The 11036-nt window shown below is 44.8% G+C and overlaps 1 protein-coding gene and 1 non-coding gene across 2 annotated transcripts in view; both read left to right on the forward strand.

Annotated features, from left to right (window-relative positions):
- Positions 1-11036, forward strand: part of Cpm (carboxypeptidase M) — a 61010-nt gene that overhangs the window by 23691 nt on the left and 26283 nt on the right. The window contains exon 3 of the mRNA XM_031350032.1: positions 9062-9159. Within this exon, the coding sequence (XP_031205892.1) occupies positions 9062-9159 (98 nt within the window). The remainder of the gene's footprint in view (positions 1-9061; positions 9160-11036) is intronic.
- LOC116076629 lies at positions 6343-6506 on the forward strand. Its single transcript, XR_004113033.1, has one exon. It is a non-coding gene; the product is annotated as a U1 spliceosomal RNA (small nuclear RNA).

Raw genomic sequence — 11036 nt, forward strand, 5'->3', positions numbered from 1 at the left:
GAAATCCGCCTGCCTCTGCCTCCCAAGTGCTGGGATTAAAGGCGTGAGCCACCACCGCCTGGAGAGGCTCTCATTTTTAAAAGAATAGCCCCTTCTATTTTCCTTTTTGTGCAGTTCAGCAAGTGTTGGTCTATTCAAACTGAATGGCAGATTTCCTGGAGCACACATGGCTCCACTAACTGCTGGCCAAGATCTCCATTACATGATTTAGACACTGTTTATATTGGAAATCTTGCTTTAATTGTTCTGAGGCACTATCCAGGAGGGCCTGAGGTTGTCTTTTTTTTTTTTTTTAAAGATTTATTTATTTATTTTATGTATATGAGTACACTGATGCTGTCTTCAGACACAACAGAAGAGGGCATCGGTCCCCTTTACAGATGTGAGCCACTGTGTGGTTGCTGGGAATTGAAATTTAGGACCTCTGGAAGATCAGTCGGTGCTCTTAACCGCTGAGCCATCTCTCCAGCCCCAAGGTTTGTCTTTTAACAAGCTCGTGCGTGCTTACTGTAGTTTTGCTGCCTTTGTTATAGTTGCTTTCATTTTGTGGTACTGGGGCTTGAACTCACAGCCTTGAGCATGCTAAGGATGTATTTAATACCACTGAGCCGTCTCCTCAGCTCACTAGCAGCGTTTCAAGGATTTGGAGGATTAGGTGACATAGCACAACTCCACGAAGTATCAATTCTCTTAATCCCACAACATAGATAAGAAAAGTGATCAGCAAGATAAAGCATGTTGTCCCAGGTCTTATGGCTAACCAGTGACAGCAGGTTCTGGAGGCTGGCAGTTCAGGTTTAGAGCCAGTGTGCTTCATTCAGGAACAAGCCATGCCCAACTGCGTAGTGTCTAAGAGGCAGATGGCATGCCACCCTGATACAGGCTTGACGCACTTACCAAGCAAGTGATCCATGTAGAGATTAAGATGTCAGAAGGGTAGGAGACACAATGGTGGATGCCCATAACCTTAGCACTGTGGGGATAGGCATGAGGGTGCCAGGGTCCAGGCCAGTCTCAGCTGCACCATGACAGTGTGTCTTGAAAACAAACAAGGATGGAGATGTGGTTCAGTGGTGGAATGCTTGCCTAACATGCTCGTGACCCTGGTTCCTTCCTCAGCACTGCGAACACAATCCAGAAAAATAAAAATAGTAATTGTAATTTAAAAAGTCTATCTTTGTTAATCCATCAAATGTCCTAGGTTGGTCCTTGAAGGAGCCTCCTTTTGGCAAGTTTAGACTCTACTTGTTCTGGAAGTGAACCAACCTTCATTCAAGACTGGCTTGTGTGGCATTAGAGTGAGACTGTATGGCCCACACTCAGGGAAGAGAAACCCAAGAGTAATGGGGTGCTTCTCCAGAGCAGCTTCCAAGGAAACTGACAAGTTCAAGTTCTTCTAATAGAATAAATATCAACAAGGATAGGCAGACCCCAAATACACACTTCCTCGGGGGAGGATTAAGTGTCTCAAAATGAACCTAATCATAAATTAGAACAGTTTGCACTCACAGACACGGGTATAAGAACGCCAAGGGGCCCCTGGTGAGATGGCTCAACAGGTAAAGAGACTTACTGCTGTGCAAGCCTAGAAGCCAGAGCTCCATCTCCGGAACCCATGAAAGGTCGGAGGGAGACCACCTCCACGGGGGTGCCCTCTGACCTCTGTACATGCACTGTGTGGCCTGCAAGTCTCTGTCCCTCACTATAGTAATGAGAGAGATGGGGGAGGGGGAGAAAGAGGAATACCAGTCAAGCTAGAAGGACCACATTATCACTGCTATGGGGAGGTCCCCAGTTTCTTCTAGTCTCAGCTTCAACAGTAGTCTCTCAGTTCTTGTGATCTCCCAAGAGAAGAATAAAACAGAACACAAGCAGTAGTCAATCAAATAGTTGAGATTTTAATCAGAACAGCCAAGGAATCATCAAAGACCACCCGTCTTTGCCACAGATGAAAACCATTACAGAAAATCACAACCAATCAGAATGCAGAGAACAATGGAGCCTGTGGTGCCCAGCCCCGACAAATACATTTCCATGGCATCTCCTGTACCCAAGGCTCGGGGACCACTGCAGAAGAGGGGGCAGAAAAATTGTAAAAGTGGAAGGAACTGGAAACCTGCTGTGAGATTGCATTTCCTAGAAATGATGGGGAAACAAACAATACCCGTGAAATCTCAGCAATATGGCTGCCTAGACGAGACCTGGACAAGGATGACGGACGCTGGGAGAAATCTCACCGAGCAATCCTGCTGGACAAGGAACTATAGGCCACCTAAGAATGTGGAGAATGGAAGAAATAGTCTTCCCTAGGGAAGAGCTCCTGTTGGTCATCTAATACCAAGTGATATGGTATACATATCATGTATGGTATACATATCAAGTGAAATGATATACATACAAGCATTATAGGAATATAATATTGGTCAAAGAAAAAGAGGCCATGAATTTGAGATAAAATGGGGGTTGTGGGGGGACACATAGGAGGGCTTAGAGGTTCTGAAGAAGCAGGAGGATAAAATTTTGTATTGATTTCTTAAAAAGTTTGTTTGTTTTTAAGCATATACTTGTTTAAAAAAATAAGAGGTCTGGTCAAACAGTAACAGCCCTGGACTTGTCAGTCACACAGGACCTGGTTGGTCCTTTAGAGCCCTGAGCTGGCATAGTGACCACTGTTAACTAGCTTTATATTTTGACCACCAGTTAATTACCACCACTATTTTACTCTGTCTTGGGGCCTTGAGTTGGCCTGCTCATTGTCCTTTATGTTGTATCTTTGGAGGACTGTTGGTTCGTACATCCTGGATCCAACCTGCCTGACATCACTGAAACTCCCAAAGGATGATAGATACATTGTAGCATTCCCCATGGAGATCGCTTCTTTTCAAATCCAAGAGGCTGGCGGTGTGGAGCATATATGGTGGACCTTGTGCTTAGCTGATGTGAGGCCCTGAGTTCAGCCCAAGCACCAAAAAAATCAAAGGGACAGTTAAGAAATCTCTTTACATACTTGTTCGCACTTCAAGAGAACGCCCAACTTCTCATTATTATTATTGACCTGTCCTTTAAAAAAGACAGGCAGATTATGTTGATGTCTCCCCAAGGGACCAACAAGAGAAGCTGGGGCTTTTTATAGTATGAGACCTCTAGAGATTTCTTTTAGCTTTGGGGATTTAAAAACAAGTTTCCTGTCTCTATGTGAAGAAAAAAAAAAAGACTAGAAAAAAACTGAGAAATGATGATGGTTGAGATGTGATGATTTTGTGTCTAGTTTTTGTGGGGTTTTGGGGTTTTTTTGGGGGGGTGTTGTGGGGTTGTTTTTTTTTTCTTCGAGACAAGGTTTTTCTGTATAGCTCTGGCTGTCCTGGGACTCTCTCTCTGTAGACCAGGCTGGCCTTGAACTCAGAAATCCACCTGCCTCTGCCTCCCAAGTGCTGGGACTAAAGGCATGCGCCACCACTGCCTGGCTTTGTGTCTAGTTTTTGAAAACTTGTTTTCCAAGTAAACTTTTCAGTTTGCTGTGCATAGAAGGAGAGCAAATGGGGCAGGGGGTGAAAAAAAGGGTAGCAAGGTGAAAAAGACAAGATCCTGTTTGGATCACCGCTCATTGACACTGTGTGCTAGGGGTCTTAACCATGTTGAAATCAGAAAAAGAAAACACACCCCAACCCGATTCATCCCCAGATATTCTCTTTGCCTTCTTCAATTAAAAATGTTCAGTTGGGATGGAGGGGTAGCTCAGAGGTAGGATTCTTGCCACTGACTAACCACTTGTTGGTAGAGCACTCACAAAGCCCTGGATTTGATGTCTAGCTTTGTTTTTTTAAAAACATAAATAAAAATGGAAAGGCCTTTCCTTTAGGAATGAAAACTCTCCAAACCACCCTATCACCTGTTCAACAAGAAATAAAATGGAGCCTAGCATTGATGCTCCTCTAGTCTGATATGAAAACATTCCACCCACAAGGACAGAAGTGGGAACAGATGAAACCCCATCCTTCAGCTGGCAGTCTGACCTGAAACCAGATGTGTGCTTTGGACCTTGGCACTCTCTTACGTGGAAGCACTCCAGGAAGGTCCATCTACTCTGGAACTGATCTAGGAAACTGACTTCCTTCCAGAGCCCATCCCAATGGGCACATTGTTGGCAGGTCACAGGGGTTTCCATAATACTGGGAGAAAAAAGTCCTCCATCTAATTTCTGGGCAGGGTGTGACCTCAGCTCCAGCTGGCTTCCCCTGATTTGATTGTTAATTCAATCACTTGTCTGTATTCAGCAAGTATTTATTGATCCTCTGCTACAATGTATGTGCCAGGATTGTACTAAATTCTACAAATACAGAGAACCATGGTCCCTGACCTGCAAAGACCCTGTGGTCCAGTAAGTGGGGAGAGTTACACAGGAAGGGTCTAACCTAGGCTAGGGAGAGGTGGGCTGTGAAGGAGAAGAGGAAGAAAGATGTTGGAGGCCGGGTGGCATGCATCTCTAGTCTCGGCCCTCTGGGTAAGGCAGAGGAAGCATGGTTGCTGCAAATGGAATCACTACATAGCAAGTGCTAGGCCAGCCAGGATTACACAGAGAAAGCCCGTTTCAAAAATGAAAATTGTGGGAGGAGAGAAGATGGGAAAGAAAGGAGAGGAAATGGCAGGAGAGAAGAGAGAAGAGGGTTAAGTGGAAAGGGAGTTTTTCTTGAGCCTTGAGTGGAAGCTGGCCACAATGGTCACACTATCCATGCTGGCTCTTCAGTGAGCAACATGTGATGAAGACTGTTTAGAACCTGTCATGTGGCACCGAGTGGAATTCTCAAGGCAGGAAGAAACAGAACCTTGGTAGCCCCAGTGTGCTGTTGAAGGACATGGGCCCTCTCCTGATACCATAGGAGTCATAGCAGATAAAGCAAGTGGTGCTTGTGATCCAGTCTCCATGACCCCCCAAGTCACAGTGACATGGAACATGATGCGCCCTGAATCGTCTTATTCAATGATGGAAGTGGTATGTGGAATAGAATTGAGTGTTTCCGAACACTGTCAGTTAGTAGCTCGTATCTGTCTCAGCTGGCGTGATGCCAGGCTCGAGAGACATCTACAAACACTTGCTGCATGAGCACAGATGAAGGTGAAGCTGTCTGTGTACAGGGTGATTGTCTGCACGGTGAACATTGTGTCCGATTGTATTTCCAAGTTCATATCAGGATTCATATGTGTGTGTGTGTGATTGTGTATGTGCATGTGTGTGTAAACTCTGAGGTGCAATATCTGTTAAGGTAATTTTTCAGAAGAAATTTCATAGAATTCTTTTGTGTGTGTGGAATAAACAGTATTTGAAAAGTGGCGATCTAGTGGTTGCCCTACTATGCCAAGAACAACACACATGGAACTAGGGTCAACCAGACCCTGCGAGCAGAGCCACCCCTGATTCCACAGCTCTGAAGCACTTCTCTGGGGAAGTCAGTAAGGTTGTCTGTAGGCCCAAAGTGAGAGGGATCTGGGATACCAAAGCCAATGGAACAGAGCCTGGGAAAAACACCAAGAAACATCTTGAATCCCGGTTTCATTTGCTTGGTGGTAAAGAGAAAGATTTGGTTCTTCCTTCCCACCATGAGCTCTGGGGATTAATTAGGTCAGAAACACAGAGCAATCACTTTAACTATCTTGCCTGCCTAGCTTCAGATCTCTTGAGCTAGAACTTTGGAAAATAAAGTAGTTCCAGTTTTACAGGGAAAAGGAAGATTTTGCTTAAATGAGTTCTTACCTTGGCAACTATATGGTTAAAAGCAAAGGGTTTGTCTTTTGTTTGCTTGCTTGAGTCCAATCCTGAGGGCCAGTGATGGTGGAGAGGGTGACTGAAGCCCTTTAGAGGGCCCTCATTTCCAACAGGGCTGTGCATTCTTCAGGGGACTGCTTGGTTTTCCGTCTCTGACTAGGTACCATTGAAGTCGCTCTAGGTCAGCTTCTTATCTTACAGTTCACTCAGAGGTCACCCATGCTACAGGGGGATTGAGTTTCCCCACAGTATTTTACCGCTTTTATGCTTGACTGGTTTGTCTTCCTTCCCCCCTTAGACTAAATAATATTGGGGTTCCATTTCAGTTAGAGGTCTGTTGTCATCTGCTGTCCTGCATGTGACCAGCCAGCGGCTGTAGACTTGAAATTGTGAACAACAGGGACAGATGTCTTGTTGAGATGATGCTGTTTTCCCGCCTGATCATGAGGAACAAAACTAGATATATGCGGTTCAAATCTGTTATTATCTGGCTTTGAAAGCATTAATAGTTGCAAAAAAAAGTTTCCCAGAACAAACTCCAAGAACCAAGGTTAGCAGCTCATTAAAAAAACTTTGTTACCATACTTACCTGGCAGGGGAGACACCATGATCACGAAGGCGGTTTTCCCAGGGCGAGGCTTATCCATTGCACTCCGGATGTGCTGACCCCTGCGATTTCCCCAAATTCGGGAAACTCAACTGCATAATTTGTGGTAGTGGGGGACTGCGTTCAAGCTCTCCCCTGGGGGGGTGGACTTTGTTACCACCTGGGCAGTGGTGGCACACACCTTTAATCCCAGCACTTGGGAGGCAGAGGCAGGCGGATTTCTGAGTTCAAGGCCAGCCTGGTCTACAGAGTGAGTTCCAGGACAGCCAGGACACCCTTTCTCCTTTGATTCCACACAAACAACAGAACCCTACACACCTCTCTATTGTTATATATGACATAAAGGTGTGATTATATTTACATATTGCTTTCTTCACTAGATCAAAAATTTAGGGACTACAAGCATAACTCAATAGGAGAACACAGGCTTAGCATGTTGGACTTAACTCCCAGTACCCCCATGACACAAAGCATGACTTACTTGTGCACTCTGAATTAGGGTAAGTGACTTGATAGAGTGGTCTTCAAGTTGAATGAATGGATGGATGGATGGATGGATAAATGAATGAATGAACAAATGAGAACTCTGAAAAAAAAGAGAAAAAAGCTGATCCCAGCACCCAGGAGGCAGAGAAGAGACAGGTAGACTCAAAAAAAAAAAAAAAAAAAAAAAAAACACAGAGAGAGACAGCGAGAAAGAGAGAGAGAGAGAGTCAGAGAAAGAGAGACTCTACATAGGGCAGGAACTATTAATCAACTAAACCACACATACTTTGTCTAAGAATTCTTGCAGTTTTACTAAGTTTAAAGCATTGCCTTGTCATGACAGGGCTCCCTACAGTATTATTCCAATTAATTATGAATAAGTGCTGAAAACAATGAATCTGGTGTGTGTTTCCTTCTCCTCGGGCCCTAACTGTCCCTGACTGAAGGATAGATCTGGAAATCTGCAGACACCTGCTCAGCCTTAGCCCATTGTGGCTGTTAAACTCCTTTCCTAGGCTCTTAAACTCGTCACACAGCACAGTTATCACACATATGTGAAGTGTGTGTATGTGGATCAGTCTCTCAGACTGTATTAAAAGAGCTAAACAATTTTAAAATCAAAAGGAATTTCTTAATTTGAGTTTATTGGTAGGAAAGGGGATTAAGGCAGTGTTTTTCTATATGACCTTGGCTTATCTGGTACTTGCTTATGTAGCTCAGACTGTCCTTGAACTCATGGCAATTCTCCTGCCTCAATCTCCTGAGTGCTAAGATTTCAACCATGCACCACCATGCCTGGCTTGACTTCTTAACTTTGTCACCAGCTTGGAAATTAAGCCTCTTGAAAGATAAGTCTTTTGTTGGTAGAAGGAGTACTAGAATTGGAGTCAAATAGGCCACAAGATTCAACTCTTCACTCTGGGAATCAGATCATAGCCTCTTATTGGCTGTGTGATCATAAAAGATTGCATAATATTGTCTCTGTTGTAAAGTTTAATTGACAATCCATCTCAGTGGCTCATGACAAAAACATTTAAGGTTATGTAAAGCGGAGAGCCCGCTATAATGTCTGCCCCAAGGACGGCCTCGGTGATCTTCTTTCTGGCCTTGCTTGCCCGACTCATAGCCTGTGGCCGAAAGGGGACTTGCAAAGTTTCCTTGGCATTGTTAGGTTGGGCTGTGGTTTCTGGCACAGAACTCAATAGTATCAAAGGCACAGCCAAAACCAGGCATGGCAGGCATGCCTGTCATCCTGGCGCTTGGAAGGCCTTAGTAGACCTGTTAGCTTGAGGCCAGGCTAGGCTCAGAACACCAAAGAGCGTGGCTGGCTCAGTGGTTAAGAATCCTGGCTGCTCTTCCAGAGGACCAGGGTTCAATTCCCAGCATGCACATGGCAGCTCACCACCATCTTTAACTCCTATTCTGGGGGTCCAAAACCTTCCTCTGACTTCCTCAGGCACCAGGCAGATAGGAGGTATACATAGATACATACATGCATACATACATACATATATGCATGCATACATATATGCATGCATACATACATGCAAGCAAACTCGAGTATACACAAAATTAACAAAGTTTTAAGAAATTGCCATAAAGTGGGTAAGAGGGGGTGTACCTCAGTGGGCCTCAAGACAAAGCACATGCCTGGCTGCAGTGCAGAGCCTTGGGCTGAATTCCCCACCACTGGAAAAAAAAAACACAGAAGGAGCAGCCAGGGTCTGCCACATCAGCACTTGAATACAAGACCTACGATTTGTTACTTAAAAAATAATCTCCTTCCTGAATTACAAGTTCTGTTGTTCTTTCTGTTTTTACTTTTTTTTTTCACTTACATGACACCCTTTCAGGCAACCATCAGTTGTGATTTTGCTGTATAATTGTATGTTTTAGCCAGATTGTTCCTATGCTAAGATCCCAGAACACTGTATATAAATGCTTTGAAAATAAGATCAGTGTACCCTAGTCTACTGATCTTTTTGATTACATTCTAGAATAAGAAATGTTTCTATTAGGTTGAGTTTCTTTTCACTCTGAATAACGAGCATTTGAAGCATGAAAACATTAGTCACAAGAACTTAAGTCACCGTGAAATCATAAAGTCGCCGGGAGGGAGAAGTGTCCCTCTCTTCCCATTCTCTCAGAGTTCATTTGTCATTTTATGAGATAACTTATTTTTTTTTCTTACCTTCTTCCCTGTGAAGGTAGAAACCTGTGGGTTCTCGTTGTGGGGCAGTCTCCAAAGGAACACAGAGTCGGGATTCCAGAATTCAAATACGTGGCGAACATGCACGGGGATGAGGTGAGTACCCGGCCCGGATATCTGAAAGAAACTTCCACTCAGGTCTGTGTCAACACCGACAAGAACGCCTGGATGAGTATCATGCTTGATGCTTAGAAGTCAAGCAGCAAGGGCCAGAGAGGGAATTGGGGGAGACGGCTCTAACAGCATCAGATCACATGACTATACGTTGGGCCCCCTGCTTTTGTCTTGGGGTTCTCTGGGCTGCCTCCAGTCGCATCCCTCTGTCTCTTTCTAGGTTGTTTTCCGGTCTCATGTCAGCATTCAGGAAATCCAGCACAGGGGCTCTGTTGTACTTGAACTCAAAACAATGAAAAGACATCAAATATCTGTCCAGACTCCCAGCATCTGGCTTTTTCAGTTTTTAATTTTCAATTTAAATCTGGGACAGAACCCCAGGTCTCATGCTTTCTAGGAAGGACTTCATCCCTGGGCCGTTCCTCCAGCCAGTGAATGTGGCATTAACGCTGTCTGTCACTCCAATGCTTTCAGGACTCGAGTGTAGATGTCCTTTCCAACCCGTCATGGGATCACCACACTTAGACCCCTTAGTATGGTCTTTTTCCAAGTTAGAGGAGATGAACCCTGTTTTTAATTTTGTTATGCAAAATACCTTTTTTACCACTCGTACAAAAAACGGCTGGTATCCAAGTTTGCTTTCTCTCGAAATGATAATGACCATGACCAAAAGCAACTTGGGGGAAAAAGAGGTTTATTCCGGGTCATTTAGGAAAGTCAGGGCAGGAACTGAAGCAGAAACCGGGAAGGAAAGCAGCTTACTGCTTTCTCTAGCTCACAGTCCCTACCTCAATACTTCCCAAGACCACCTGCCTAGGGGTTAGCTCCGCCCACAGTGGGCTGGGCCCTCCAATGACAATTATTAATCAAGAAAACGCCCTGCAGACTTGCCTTCAGGCCAGCCTAATGGAGGCACTTAACTCATCTCGGGTTCCCTCTTCCCAGGTGACCTTAGTTGTGTCCTGTTGACAGAGAACCAACCAGCAAGCACAGCAGGGCTAGAGACGATGTCCTCCTCTCTGTGCTTCCTCTGTATACTTCAAGTGATTTCTATGTCCCAAGACACCACAGTGAGGAAGGGTTGGTAGCTCCCAGTACCAACCACAGTGAAGGAAATTGACAGGGGATGTATAAAGCACCCTTTCCTAAAAGGCTTTCAGCTTTTAGGAATTTCAGTCGGTACATATGGCAAGAAGAAGCTGCCGGTTGCCAAATCATTTGCAATTTGCAATGGCTGGGGTGGGATGCACTAGTCAACGCTGAACCTCTTGACCTGATTTAACCTCCTCAAGCTCTGGTTCCATAGGACCTAGCTCCACCCTTTGTGACACACACTGCCAGCCCTTGCCAAGTATGTCGCCGAACCCGTCCTGCTAAGAGAATGTTTCTTGCAACCTAAGTTAAAATGCAAATACATGCTTGCAAGAAAGGAACCTGATTTGGGGTGGGTAAAGAATATAAGTGCTTTGTTTTGTTTTGTCTTTAATCATAGTGGACTGTTTCTTAAGACTTTGTTCCTGGGAGTCTTTTCAAAACTGCTTTTAATGAACAGCTGCCGTGTTACCGGCAGCAGCCCAGACTTCCTTTTCCTTTTGGTATCTAGTCTATGGATCAAGGGCCCCTGGAATCCATTTTTAATAAGAGACAGTGAGAGCCGGGCGGTGGTGGCACATGCCTTTAATCCCAATACTTGGGAGGCAGAGACAGGCAGATTTCTGAGTTTGAGGCCAGCCTGGTCTACAGAGTTCCAGGACAGCCAGGGCTACACAGAGAAACTCTGTTTCGAAAAACCAAGAGAGGAGAGAGAGAGAGAGAGAGAGAGAGAGAGAGAGAGAGAGAGAGAGAGAGAGAGAGAGAGA

Source organism: Mastomys coucha, unplaced genomic scaffold, assembly GCF_008632895.1.
Source record: "Mastomys coucha isolate ucsf_1 unplaced genomic scaffold, UCSF_Mcou_1 pScaffold4, whole genome shotgun sequence".
Lineage (NCBI taxonomy): Eukaryota > Metazoa > Chordata > Mammalia > Rodentia > Muridae > Mastomys > Mastomys coucha.